Source organism: Coloeus monedula, assembly GCF_965178545.1.
Source record: "Coloeus monedula genome assembly, chromosome: 1".
Lineage (NCBI taxonomy): Eukaryota > Metazoa > Chordata > Aves > Passeriformes > Corvidae > Coloeus > Coloeus monedula.
Window position 1 is genome coordinate 83,591,166 of NC_138781.1, and position 15,472 is coordinate 83,606,637.

Here is a 15,472-nt window from a genome sequence, read left to right on the forward strand (position 1 = left end):
AGCCGGGTTTTCTGGTTTTTTCTTTTTTTTCTTTAAATATAAGATGGATGGGTGCACAACAGCTCTAACAAGGGCAGTGTCTGAATTCTCTCCCATCTCAGCGAGCCACAAACACTGCAGAATTATCCCATTCTGCAGAAGTAAGAGAGATGAGAGGCAGGGAGGAAAGTACCAACCCTGTTCAGCCGACATGAAAACATGCCAGTAAAATGGGGGATTGAGGTTTTTTTTCAATAAAAAAATTATATTTTTCAGACTGAAAGCCTGATGCTGAAGAGCACATGCAGAGGCCACCTACTACCACCCCTGCAGTAGCTGACTGCTGCAACAGGCCAGAGGAAATGTCTCCTGTCAAAGATCTAGTGGGCAGGTGTCTGAAAACACCACCCCAAACCCCACAACTCCAAAAAGGGGCATATTGGGCAAACAACCCCCTAGAGGAGGCAGCTCACAATCACACTGTGTGCCTCTCCTTCCTCAGCATGCCACAACAGCCCTGATAAACCAATTTTTAGTCAGTCCTGACCAGTTCTTCAATGGCTCAGTACATTTCAGGGTGGTTTTTTTGCCCTCCCACTGACTTACATACAAGTTGTGAATAGGAGAACTCATCAGCACCCAGGCAGAAATGAAGGCTCTGGGGAAAGGGGAATGGAGAGTCACCTCCTTTAGGAGGCCTCGACCATGCTGAACTTTCCCTGCTTCACTTGCAGCTCTGTGGAATTAATAACATTCCTTTTCAATTTCTGAGATCTTGAAGTTCCTCCTCAAGAAATGCATAAATGAATATATTCTTTGAGTGTGTCTGGGTTGGAGCACAGTAGTCGATGTCACAGCACAAATATTCATTGCAGCCAGCTTCCAGAGCATGCCTCCTGTCATCTTCCTGCATTAAGCAAAAAAGGGAGCATTCATGAAGTACATTTGGCCGTCTTCAGACAAAATCTGGGTCCTGTCCTGCCAGCTAGCATAGGGAAAACAAACGGCAATTATGGCCAGAAGAAACAAGATGCGGGAGCTGCACAGCCCACACTGTTTATATACCAGGGACACAACACGACAAGCTGAGCCCGGCACTCGATACGCAGCGCAAGAGCTCCCTCTCCCCACTTCCCTCAACGTCTACATGGTTCTCTAACCACGCCCAGCATCCAGGTGAGATAAAAGCTCCCACATTGCTCTCCACCCTCCTTCCCTAGCTCTTGATGAGAGGGCTGCTGCTGTCACACAAAAATACACTTGGCCAAGAGCTGGCCAAGCTTCGTCTCAGCTGTCTAAATAAAGGCAGTCTTGAATCAAACGCACCAGGTCCTGGTGAGCTCCCACAGGACACCATCAGACTTCTCTGAGCCACACCCAGCCTGAGCTTGGATAGACTGGCTGCTGCCAGCACCAGGTATCCATTAACTTCATAACTTACTAGGAAACAGAACAAAGGCAAAATAAAAGCTTCGTGTAGACAGCAGAAGTTTTTAGTGAAAAATACATACAATATGTGACTTAAGCACCTTGTGCCCAGTCCCACCTTCCCAGTTTAAGAAACAAGCCAATTATGTGAATTGTTTCCAGCCCTAAGGACTACAAACTCAGCCCCTAAAAAGCCTCTGCTTCAGAGGCTTTTGTCATACATTCAGAACCACTGCTCTAAATGTCTGACAATACCTTTTTCAAAGGGGTGTTAAGTCTCAAGAATATATCACAATTAGATAATTTCAGTTAAATAAATCATAACTATAACTTTTTTATCAGAGTTGTGAGCTGCAAAAGTTAATTTATTTTTCCTCCTCTTCAGCTTTTTTTGGACAACAGCAATTCAGGGAATTATTTGGTTTTGCTGCCCATGTGCAAGCACCCAATAATTACTTCTTTTACACAGGTTACTATACCTCACGACTTTCATGAACAAACTAACTTCAACATGGATTTCAAAAACTGAAACACTGAAAATATAAAGCAAGGCAGAAAATAAGCCATAAAGCAAGAAACAAAATGCTGCCAGATTAATTTTTTAAGTTTATTTTTATTCCCTTGTAGCTCCCAGAAATTTTCAGTAACTAGTTGATTTAGAAGGCAACAAAAACATGACAAATGTAACACCTGAGTACAGGGCAAGCCTCATTAATGTGTTTAAAACACATTTTAGAACATAGTGAATGCATATTTTCATTGTGCATATTACCTTTCACAATAATAGTTAACAAATTAAATTCAACTAGAACAGGAGAATTTTGCATGCCACTTTCTCCAGAATATTCAAATGAGAAGTTTTTATAACCTTATCCCATTTACATAAGAAGGCTTTCTAAGAGAAGCCAAGTGACCTGTGTATGACCAGCATTTCAGTTAAATCAGCTTTCACTCTCTTGTTCCAAAAGTCATCTGTAGGACATACTTCTACTTGAACCTAAAAGCTTCATTATTTCATTATTTTTAAAAGACTTGTAAGCACTTCCAGCATCTGATACATTCTGTATTCTTTCAGTTTAAAGCATTATGAATAACTAAGCAGAAACAGAACCTCCCACATCTCCACTCTTGGGAGGAGTAAGCTGCACCAGACATTTCCATCTACTGCACTCCCTGGACAAATGAAAATCCTCATGTTCTCCAGAGCAGCTGCCAGAGAGGATTAACACCACAGGAACAATAACATGAACAGAAATGAAAGTTAACAGGCGTGTGGCTATCTCCTATCAGCTGTCATAACTTAAGTGGGAATTCTGTGTAGTCTTTGAATTTGTGACTATCAAACAACTTTTATACTCCCTTATTACATTTGCCATGTTCCTCTCCATGGGTCGAAAAGGGAAGAGCAGCTCATTTTCCGTGTAACAGACAGCTGACTTCTAAATAAAAGACACTAATATAGGAAAAAACATCCCAAAGCATTAGAAAACTTTTAAGTAATGTCCCTCTTATAGCATAAACCATGGCAGGCATTAAATTCCAACTGCAAAAGAATTGTATTACTTCCCAAGACCCAAGATTTGCATAAATGGCTTCTAAGCACTATTACAAATATCAGCCAAGACACTGCCACCTTACTTTCCCAGAAGTTTCAACTGCCATTATTTTGGGGAGCAAAAGCTTAGCTCAGCTCTTACCACAGAGCCTCACTAAAAAATAAAAGGAATAAATCTATAGTTTTGGCAATTCTATCCAGAGTAAGTCCTTCAAAAAAAAGGACTGCAGAAGCTTCCTTTTTTTTTTAAATAGAAAACAAAGCCATGCTTGCTGAACTTTTACAATTTAAGATAGTACCTATTTGATACTTTATTTCAGATGTCAACTTCCAAAACACAGATTCAAGTTGTTGTAGATTTAATCACACAGATTTTGTCATTGTCCTGTTTCAAAATAGCATGGGAAACTTCCACAAGCAGCATAGGTTTGTCTGCTGAAAATCACTTGTTTACAGCATCGTCTCTTGGCACATTCTGACTGGAATATTATAATGTCTGTCATCTTCAGTTATGAGAGTCACCACAGGCCAGTCCTCCTCCGGGTCATTGGGGTAAAGTGTGATGAACTCATCAGTGCTGTACTTATAGAGTCGGTACACTTGGATGGTGTACTGCAGAGCATAAGCAAGAAGAAACATTTCCACCTACATTGGAAAAAATAAATATTTGTGTAAAATTCAACATACCTTCGACAAGATTTTTCTCATAAAAATATTAAACTAATACCTATCAGATGTAATTTTTCGAAGACAAAAATTATGAAGTGAGAAGGCATATACATGAGCACCTCTCATTCAGTATTTCCATCATACACCTCTATGATACCATGCAGTTAACAAGAAAGTCTTCAGACCCACAATGGCATAGTAGAAAAATAATCCTAAAGGAAAACTACTTTACATAGAGTGTCCTACTGCCACAAGCAGGGAGGAAAGACATTCTCTTGTATCAATATTCATCCTGTTAAGTCACTTAAAACCACACAAGAGCAGGTTTCAGGCAATGATACTTTCATTCTTACAGCTTACTTTGAACTTTCCAGCCAAATAAAAAGAAAATGGAAAGCCCTTACAAAGCCTGTTGACAGGAGAAGAAATTCAGAAAAAGAAGCTGTAAAAAGCTTCTACCTTGTCTCCTACAGTGGCAAGCATATCAATAACAATTCACAAAAAATCTTACTGAAATAAACAAATCTAGTCAGCACAAAAACAGGCAACATAACTTCTTGACTGAACTGAGCAGCTAAAGTCACCAATGAATCACCTATTTTCACAGAAACAGCAAACTGTCTCTGCAGTTGTCTGATTTTTAAGATTAAAAAAAACTCCAAAACATAATACTTCCATGTTTCTAGTATTTACAATTAAGTAGTGAACTTAACTGCAGTGTTCCACTTGCAATGAATCCAATGGGACTTTTTGAAAATGGATGTTTCCAAAATCCTTCAGACTATTCAGCTCATTAACTACTACTTTTTATGGTTTGGGGCTTTTTTTGTAATATGTGTACCATTTATGCTATGTATAAAGCCGTAACTCATTAGCTTATCAGAATTCACCACATGTATGTGCTACACGTTGTCTTCATAATTTGAGTATCAGCTGTTATCCTATTTTTTAAAAAGCTAGCAACTAAGAGATCAATACAAGTGTTCTATTAATAGCAAACCCTATTTCCAAAGAATGCGACCTGCCAGCCACCAGACAAAACCTGGTGTTTCAGAGGAGGCTCTTTACAGACTCTCACTACAAGCCAGCAGTTCTAACATATTCTTCCCAACAAAAGGCCACACACTTCAGCCAGCCCAACAAAAGCTGGGTGATTTCTTAAACCACTTGAAGCTAAAATCTCCAAAACAGGAAAATAATGCTGTATGAGCAATCTCTCCTTACTTGTTCAAGGCCTCCACTGTGACCAATATGATTCAAGTGATTTTGCATTAACTGACAAGGGTTGCTGGATGTATCCCGTGCAAACAGGAGCCAGGAGAAGACAGGCACTCTCCTTCCACTTTTATCGGCGTTGTATAATTCAATGGCAGTGCTAAGCATCAAAAATTTCAGCGCTTCATAGAGACTATACTCCTCCTCTTCGTTTTTAAACAATTTATCACAAGCCTCTTGTTTCTCAAGGGGATCCTTTATTTCACTTATATTCTTCCACTAGAAAAAACAACAAACAAACCATCACACACAACACAAATGAACAGCCATCACCCTGCAAGAGCTGCAAAAAGCCACTTGTGAGTTGTCAGATGCTCAGCACAGACACTCAGAATTCAGCTTATGAAGAGCTTTGTGCCTTTTAAAAAACACTCAGGAATATTTCCACAACTGTCTCCCTATCAAGGTCAGGCTGAGTTAGTCTGATTTTGCTTAAATTGATCCACAAGCAAAGCAAAAGGAGCGGATGCTAGAAATTGCTGCAAGGTGGCAGAACAAATATTGTTGTGGGACAAGCATTAAGGTAATAACCTTTTTGTTTCCTGCACCATAAATCCTACATACTTCGTATTCTTTACATTTCTGTTACTCAGAATGCATATTTCATTCCAACCCTCAAACTGCTGAATGCAGTATTCGAAATACTCTTAAAAGCCTTCATAAAAAGAGAATTTGCATTCACAGTAAGACAGGAACAACTGAATAGTTTTTTAACAGGTTCCAGTGTTCCAAGAGGGTGAAAGCATGGGGCTAGGTAATATAGTATGAACACTTAAGGGCACAATCATGTTTCTATGACCCAGAATAAATGTATAAAAATGAACAAAAACTACTCCTTTGAAATTACTTAAGTGTTGTGCTGTGTTTTTCTTCCCTTAACCTCATCCAGACAGCAAAAAGATTTGTCTATAGTATAAATCATTCTTTCAAATAAATACAAGACATAATAGAGGAAAAGAGCTACTCTGTTATATTAATTTTTTCATTGAAATCTGTCTAATTAATAGTTTTCTATTTGCTGCTTGCAAATTAATTCCAGCATCAGGCTATTGCAAGTAGTGAAAGACCAGATGCCTGGATCTGAAAATACACTCTTTCCTTGAATTTTTTGTAGTATACATACAGAAAAGGGACTTCCACTACTGAAAGCATCCTTATGCTAAATTCACCGAATTCAAAAATCTTTGTCACTTTTCTTATTTTTAAGTGATGAAAGAATATACAAATACTTTTCCAACCTTTTTCCTTAGAAGTATTAAATACTCTTTTATTTCATCACTTATTTCTCCCATCTTCTTGCCAGGTTTCTGTTTTAGCTGCCACTGCTTGATCCAGTCATACTTGCTCAGCAAGTTTTCAGGAAGCTGGAAGTTGAGAGAAGAAAAGGCAGCTTAAGTCAAAAGTCTGAAAAGGAAAAGCCACCAACCTGCATATTTAATTTTTTTTAACATTTTGCGCCTTAAAACCATACGTCAGATGTCCTTCTGAAGAGATGTCACAGTAAGATGACCATAACCAAACACAGCTGGGTATTTATAATATTTGTTGGGTAACAGTCTGAATGCTGGTCTATTACTGTTTCCAGATCTAACAAACACACAAGCACTGGATAATCACCAAGTTACTCTTGCCTTTTTTTTTTTTTTTTTTTTTTTGTTTTGAGGTTTGTTTCTTTTTAAATTAAAACACTCCCCCACCAGCAGATAGACGACAGTTAACTGCGTTTGAAAGTGTCCCTGAACCAACAGAAGAGGATCCATCAGATCCACCCAGAAGTCTTGGTGGACTGCAAACTACTTTGTCCAGAACTCACAAACTGTTTCCTTTTCAGGGAGCACAATTCAAACACTCTGGGACAGGTTTTTTATTAAAGAAAAAAACAACCTGGGAATTAGCTGATGAATCAGATCATGTTTTAGCCTCAGAACTTCCTCTTTTACTGCTCATGTGCTACACCTGTTCAGTTCAGAGCTTTTACACTTCCCTTTAAGGACATCCTGGCAGTTGCATGTCCAGTTTTGTACCCTCATCTATTAACCCATCTTACTGCTAGAACTGCAAGAGCAACTTGTGTCTCACAATGGGTTAAATACTTGCCTAAAGCAGCACTCATGCCCCCAGCCACTACCAGCCCATTTTCAGTTTATTAGGACTCCAAACCAGTGATGTGCTCTCTTTAGTGGCAACAATGTGTGTCAGATAGGCACAGACCTTCCCCCACCCCAGCCAGACATCTTATGCTAAATGGACACAAAGAACTAAATAATCAAAAATTATATGCCAGTAACTTCTACAACTAGAAACGTGCATGTAATCACCATGTTAAATTAAAACCAAGAAAAAACAACAACAAAAAAGTTATATTTGTACTGCCAGCTGTCACCATACACATTTCTCTTACGTGCCTTCTGCTTTGATGCATAACAATTTATCATTTCAGTTTGTTTTGTAGCTGTACACCCTTTTCAAAAAAATGTTAATTATCATATGACACTTTCCTCGATGAATCAGTAGCAAAAAAAACATGAACATCATTAAAAATTTCAAAGTACATAATTTTAAAAAAGTTTGCATGCTCTTTAAAGGAGCACTGGGAAACTATATTCTTTAGTCTGATAATGTGGAAATGGTTGAGAGCTGGAAGAAGGTGTTTTTTACAAAAAGGAAAGCATTTTGCAATGTACTTGCAGTAAAACACTTCATAGAACTGTTTTTATCAATAATTACAAAAATATAATCATTAGGCATTTACTTAACAATGACAGTGGCCACAATGAGAAATGTTCAGATTTCCTCTAAAGTTATACAGAAAGGCACTCTGCATCAGACGTTCACCATTCCCATTCCCAGCAGCATCCTGACAACTGGAACCATACTCCTCTCAAGTGGCTCACTTTTGTACAGGCAGCTTCTTACATGTTTGTTCCATGTTCACCAATACCATCAAATGGACTTTGTTAACACAAGAAAATTTCTGGAATATTCTTCTTCTACTTGTAGGAAGATCCCTGCTTTTCTTACACATCACAAGAAAATCATCACTCCGCAAGAACTGTTCTTCATGTCAGGTTGGAGTTGCTCTTGCACTTATTTTAAGCAACATTTAAGACACAGGTAATTACACACATTCTGCAAAGCCTACAGCATCCAATTTGTTACTCCACTTTCTAGAGAAACCATATAAGGCACAAAGAATAGATATTATAATTTTGAAAAGCTGGGGGTTTCTCAAATGTTAGAATAAATTGTCTGTATTTTTTGTTATTGCCAGCTGTCTTGTGGAAAACCTCTTACTGCCACACTACATGCAGTAAGAAGAAACCAAGAGGGCAAGATGAAGACAGACAAGACACATTCCAGTCAACACTATAGTAACATTTATACACATTATAAACTGGAAACCAAGAGCACCTGGACTCAATTCCAAATTGAAAGAATCACTGTGCACTAACAACAGTCTTGAACACTACTACTCCTCAGTTCAAGGATATTGAAAAGTGAGCATATATATTGCATAACAGAGAAATGAGATCATAAAATTATCAAATAGGTTAGATCCAGTATTACTCTACTGTCAGAAGATCAGCTTGACACATACCGTAGTAAAATCCTCACTCTGCAGCCACCTTGGTAACTGTGTAGCTTGGCTTAATGCCTGGAAAAGAGTTGCTCTGAAGGCACAATAGTTATCACCTCGTATTCTCCTTATAGAGGCAAACTTCTGAGCAACTGCTTCATAGCCCTAGAAAAATACAAAATCCAAAGAACATTAAATCATTAATAAAACATTTTAAGGTCACACACTGGTAACGTAAGAGATATTGGAATATTATCATCCAAATGCTAATGCTATTTAAAAAAAAAAAAAAAAAAGCTTGACCCACTAGCCTTTTTGGAAGTTCAAATGCTTTTATGTCACCAATTATGCTTTGAAAAAACCAACTTAGTTCTGCTGAAAAACAAACAAAAAACTGAAGAAATCTAATAGATAGTTGTTTGAGGTATTTGTTTTATGACAGAACATAAACATCATTGAAATATGGGCAGCTAACTCATGTAGATTTCCAAAAAATATCAAACATCACACACACAAGACTACACATCATGCTTAAAAGAAATTTCAGCAACAGTTAATGCTACTTACCCAATTCATGTCACACGTAGTTTGTTTCTGCCTCAGGGTAAGTTTGTGTTTACGCTGAAATATCTTGACACTTGCCTCAGCACATTTGTTCCCTCCCTGCTGTTCCCATACACACAGTTGTAGCAGAAGCCACAATGCTGAAATGCAGCTTCTGCAGCTCAGCTACCCTGGCAAGGGCCAATGCCCTGTGTGTCTGTATTTCTCACAGCAATCTCCTGAGAGTGGCATGGGGAGTTTTTGACTTTTGTAAGGTATTTTTTATGTTTACTCACATATATCACTAAATTTTTCAAGCAACAAAACAACTTTGCTTTATTTTCTACCATTCTAGCTCAAGATTAATATAAAAAAATTAGTTCAAAAACTGGAATAAAAAAAATCTCAGGAAAAATTTTTAAAAACCCATGGAATTCACCAATTTCAGCTACCTGCCTTCCACCTTAAATTTTGGTCATCTGCTCTGCACTTCAATAGTCCACAAAATTAGCATTTTATGTCCATAAATGAAATATAAAACTTCAATTGAAAGCAGTAACAAAGGACAGTATTCAAATCCCTAAACTATGTGCAGGTAGCTTTACTGAAAACACATTTGGAATGAGAACAAAGAAAAGTATCTGCCAGTTGTAAACCACTTATAAGACCTCACAACATAAAACATTGCTACGGCATTTCCTGTCTTAAAAGATTGACCCCATAGGAAATAACATAGCAAACAAAAACGAAGAGCCTAATAAAATTCAACAAAAATAGAACTGCTACCTTTCTCATCCTTTTTGCTACTGGTGTATTTCCTCTCCATTCCTTTCTGCAATACTCCATGATGTCCATTTCAGGTGAAACACTTAGTTTATATTCTGTCAAAACAGAACATGCAATATTATAAAGAAAACAGAACAAGGTAGAAAGCACATCAAATTTCTAAATATGCTATCACTTCAAAATAACTTTAGTGCCAAATGAAACTGGCAGCACAACCTGTAGCTACTAAGTAATTATTACTATGGGAGGGGATAAAATCAGTTTGCTCTGAAAATGATGTGTGAAGAAAAGTAATGATGTAGTTCAACAAGATAGAGAACACTCTGCGCCTCTCTTCTGCAAAAGTTAATTGGCAAAGAGGAGAAATTAGTAAAGTACTCTTCATTTTCTTAGCAAGCAGAAAAATATTTGACAGAAGCTTCTCTTCTCATAACATAGACTATGTGACTGCTTTCCAAAGAATTCACATTAACTCGTAAAGTAACTACAGAAACACAGGGAATGACATACTAAGACCAATTAATTTTACAGAGAATTGATCTTTTTACGAATCAAACTGTACAATGCACTCAGTCATAAGTAACTGCTATTGAACACAGACATCTGTGCACAAAAGTCCCTGGAAGAGAGGGTGTCAGGACATCACACATCAGTGCTACAGTGAGTTGCAATACTGTATTTGAAACTTCACACAAAATTCGATTGTACCTGATGAGTTTGTTTCACAAAGCAGTATTTTCTCTCTCTCTATTTCTTCTTCATCACGATACATGTCCTCCTCACTGCAATAAAAATCAACATGTACCTCATGTAACAGCACAAACCTTACTCTCTTTTTCAACCTCTTCCCCTCTTTACAACTCAGGAAAGTATTTAAGTGTTTCTACCATTTTTTTTTCCAACTCAATTTGCTTTCCATCTTACCCATTTTCATAGAATCAACACTAGCACTCAAAAGTAAAAAAAAGTTTAAAAAACCCTGTCAGCTGCTCCCCTCCAGTATCTGTCACTAGGTTGGTAATAAATCATTGCCTGAATTTCTCTTCTGTGGTTGAATGGCTACTACAGTCCCTTCGTATTTCTGTATTTTACAGTACAAATTTGCAGAAGACACAAGCCAACATGTCTGTTTGCTGCATATACGAATAATGCACCCTATGCATGCAGCTAAGAACACGTTACTCAGCAGAGCTTTGGATCTACACACCACTGGGACTGACTAACCTGCCTAGTGCTGAGCAGAACACATGACAGAATACAATGAAAAGTGGCCAACCACCTGCATTTAATTTGAATGTTACTAACTCAAAGGAGAATTTCCACCATAATCCAAAGTACGTCTTACATACTAGGTGAAATCCAGAGAAACATTTCTTCCTCAAATAATATGGGCTTTTTGGCCAAGGTACGTTGTCATAAGAGTAAAATAATCTGAGCCTATATACAACATTCTGAAGTCAAGCTATGACCATGAGAGAGGAAATTATGCCCTACAAGAATACTGCATAGATTAGCATCTGCAGCTTGGATGTGAACATTACTGTTAAAAACTGAGTTCCATACAATGTTCAAAAAACTGACTGCAAATTGCACATTCCACTCCTGAGAGGCATTTGTCATATAATTACATCTAGCAAATAAACGTCTAAAAAATAATCACAGCTTCACAATTAAAATACTTGAAAAAACATATGTCACCAGATGTATCAGTATCATTTAGGCTTACCCCTACAAGAAGTTTACATTGAAAGTCTCTTTTTCAAAGAAAGTACGTAAGCAGAAAAAGGCTGCATGGTTATTATTTACTGCCCACTACTATTAGCAGCTTCTAATCTACTCCTCAAGAACACCCCAAATCCAAACCACAGTCTGCCTGCAAAAGACTAGGAAGAAATTAAGGCAGTGACCCTGCCACATCTTACACCACTAAGAGAGGACAAGCAATTAGGAAGACTGTGAGAAAGAGTTTCATGTAGCCAGATGGAAACTGGATTACTTTCGTTAAACTTGAAAGGACGGACTACTAAATGATGGCTCTGTATTTCTTTTTCTTTATATCCAAACCAGCTTACTAAACCCATCTGCATGTATTTCCCTTGAGAAAAAGAAATCTTTGGTATAAAGACCAATGTAGGTTAATACCAGGAAACTAATCTACTGTGCTGTCATATAAAACTGGTTTCGTTTTCACGCGCATGCTCAAGCAGCTGCTTGAAATATCATTTTTAACAACACTAAATAATTATTAATTAAAAGAGAAACAATAGATACAGTAGGTATTAAACACAGTACTATCTGACAAGAAGAAAAGTCATAGAAATACTTGTTTCAAGTCCATATTCATGTTACAGTATGATACTGGACAAAGCCTAATTTCTCAGCAGAGTTTAAAATCCATTAAGGTTTGTCAAGAATTTCAAGAATACTTAATAACCTTGAAAATACTATGAAAAAACCCACACAGTATTTGACAGCAGCATTCTCTAGCGTATCTTCTCTGTAAGCCAAGTATCTAAAATATAAAGCAACAACCTCCCACTCCGAGCATGAAGAAACCTGCTGCTACAAGGGATCCCACAGGGATGTCAGGGCAGGGAAATTGTTCCTTCGCGATACAGCCTTGAATAAATTCAGCATAAGATGCAGAAAGAGAAGAAGTGCTCAACTGACTAAGTTAGTGAGATTACCCAAGAAAGAGGAAGTTTGGTGTAAAGGAAGCAGTGTCATGCCCCTTCTGCAGATATTATTAAACCACCTTCTTTCTGGGAGTTGACAAAACAGAAGCAGCCACAGACTAAGCAGTCACATGACAGACTAACATCCAGAGTAAACAAGGTACTGCAATTCAAGAGAATTGTTTTGAAACCCACATAGCCAAGAGGTGCAATCCATCTGCACAGGCACTATCATTCCAGAGACGAAAGTGTGTCATAACACTGTTGTAGCACAGCAACTGTTAAGTAAATCTGTAGAAAAAAGAATGTGGAAACTAAAGCCTTTCCCCACTAATGTTCAGATAAATGACAGATTTGACAAATATAGTGAAAATAAAGTAAGAGGTGAAAAAGAATGATGAAGCGAAAACATGCATGCACAAAAGAAAAAAATAGTGCAAAGAGTTGCATGCAAATACTTAAATTGTTGAACTAGTTAATGGGATTTTGCTGAACCAAAGATAAAAAAATCAAAAATTTACTTTAATGAACTGAAAGTACCCTCCCTTTCTATACAAAAACTATTAATATATTTTAAAAAATTAATCCTTACCTCTCCTCAGATGACTCCACTGCTGAACGATTACTAGTCACAGGTACATACGGTTCACAGTTTCTAGGTGCATCCTGATCCGTCACAGGAGATTTAATCATATCTCTCTTCTCAGGTCTCCCACTACTTCTGTATACATACTCTTGTCTTATTTCTGATGTATTTTGCTCTTTCTGGCCTGCAGCTGCATTTGCTGAGACAAGTTCCTCAGAAGCAACACCAACTTCATTTGTATGCTTCACCAGCTGTGTGGGAACACTCTCTTTTTTCTCTTCTGCACCTGCAGAAAGGCTGGTTGGTTCTGTCATCCACCCCTGAAGATTATCCTGGCTTTGAAGAATGAAAAAATATATGAGGAGTTTCTCTCCCAGAACAAAAGCACACGTTATAGGAAAATTACATTATTTTAAGAGTTAATGTTATATTCAGAGAATTCAGAGGGTACACAAATTATTCAAAAACAGGAAGAAAATCCGGAACAGTTTGGTAAAATAAGACAGCACCCAAGCTATTTTCTAACTCATTCCCCTGACCATCATTTCTTACCATGGCTAAGCTGCGCCAGTTCTTCAAACACAACCTGCACTAGAATTGGTGCCCTGATTAAACACCTGCTATCCTTGAGGTGCCTTACAAACTCACCTGAATCAACTCATCCATTGCACCAGGATCACTGCTTAGTGCAACAATCTTTGTCTTTCCAATATGATGCCCAGGGTATCAAGACAGGATGTCTACAATCCATTCTAGCAAGCTCTCCAAAGGTTTAGGATTTGTCCAAATACAGTAAATTTTCAGGGATATTTATCCTAAGTTGACAAATAATGCCCCCCAAAAGTTATGGGTTGCTTAGCAATTGTCACATTCATGTTCTAGACAAATAGTGGCTATCCAGGCTGGTGACCTCAGAGCTCACAGACTTAATATCCACTCCATAAAACTTAAAACTGCACAACACATTTCTATTTCTAGGTTAAAGCCTCCAACCTGCATTCTATCTTCGCTTACTAACATACAGCCCTTTGGTACCCGAGCCCTCATGTATACCAAGCTGTCCCATAGCACAGAGCTCTAGAGCTAGAACTCTAGCTCAGGACTAGAGTTCACAGAACCACAGAATGGCCTGGAAGGGACTTTAAAGGTCACCTACTTCCAACCCTCCTGCTGTGGGCACGGAGACCTTCCACTAGACCAGGTTGCTCAGAACCCCATCCAGTCTGGCTTTGAACACTTTCTGGGATAGGGTATTCACAACTTCTCTGGCAACCTTGTTCCAGTGCCTCACCACTCTCACAGTAAAGAATTTCTTCCTACTATCTAATCCAAACCTACTCTTTTTTAGATGGAATCATTCCCCCTTGTCTTGTTACTACACGCCCTTGTAAAAAGTTCCTCTCCATTTTTCCTGTAGGCTCCTTTACGTACTGGAAGGCCACAACTAGATCAAAGCCCTCTCTCTTCCAGTCTGAACAGTCCCAAGTGTCTCAGCACTTCCTTACAGGAGAGGTGCTCCATCTCCCAGTCAGCTTCGCAGCCCTACTGGGGACTCGTTCCAACAGGTCACTGCCATTCCTGTGCTGGGGCTCCCAGAGCTGGATGCAGCACTGCAGGTGGGCTCTCACCAGAGCGGAGCAGAGGGGCAGAATCTCCTCCCTAACACCCCTGACCACGCTCCTTTTGACGCAGAGTCGCACGCCACGTCCCGATTTCTCCCGTCCCCGCTCCTCAGGGAAGGAAGGCCCAGGCCTGGCACAGCATACGGCCACCCGTGCCCGCCGGCGCAGCGCAGCCGAGGGAGGCCTCACCTTTCCGCCGCGCTCTGTCCCGCCCGGCACCGCTCCGAGCCGCCGCCCGAAGCCGGCAGCCCCCGCCGAGCCCCGGGGGCCGCTGCCGGGCCGGGCCCGAGGGGAGGGCGCGGAGCTCGGCCCGGCCGCCGCCGTTCGCCGCTCATGCCGGCGGGGCCCCGGGCACGGCCCCGGCCCCGGCCCCGGCCGAGTGCCCGCCCGGCCCCTGCGCGGCCCCGCAGCCGCTTCCGCCCCGCCGGCCGCCGGCACCTGCGCGCCTCCCGCTGCCGGAAAGGGCGGCCCCGCCGGCGCCCTCAGCCCCGCGGGCGGGACGCGGCACCCGGTGCGCGGGGGGAAAGCGGTGAAGTGAAACCCCCCCAAGCTGGGAGGCAGCAGTAAGTTCTCGCAAACAGAGGAGAGGGCGGAATTAAGAGTTGCTTTCCGGCTGCCAGACGCTCCGTGTAAAAGGAAGTGCTCGTAGGATGCAGGGTATGTGTGTGTGTGGAGCTCGTACAGAGCTCGTCAGAGGCTGGAAGTCTCTCTTCTGGGAGCAAGAAAACACCTCACCACATTCTGATACACCTTTGTGAAACTCTAGACAGGAGAGAA

At 39.9% G+C, this 15,472-nt stretch overlaps 1 protein-coding gene across 1 annotated transcript; it reads right to left on the bottom strand.

The window, feature by feature from the left end:
* Window positions 1-1,993: 1,993 nt before the first annotated feature.
* OTULIN (OTU deubiquitinase with linear linkage specificity) lies at window positions 1,994-15,099 on the bottom strand. The gene is made up of 8 exons (XM_082295905.1): window positions 14,885-15,099; window positions 13,080-13,409; window positions 10,521-10,594; window positions 9,813-9,907; window positions 8,505-8,648; window positions 6,145-6,270; window positions 4,856-5,125; window positions 1,994-3,607 (listed from the first exon to the last, which is right to left on the bottom strand). Exons 1-8 carry the CDS (start codon window positions 15,028-15,030, stop codon window positions 3,413-3,415), a joined length of 1,380 nt encoding a protein of 459 aa, XP_082152031.1. The 5' UTR covers window positions 15,031-15,099; the 3' UTR covers window positions 1,994-3,412.
* Between the last annotated feature and the right edge of the window lie 373 nt (window positions 15,100-15,472).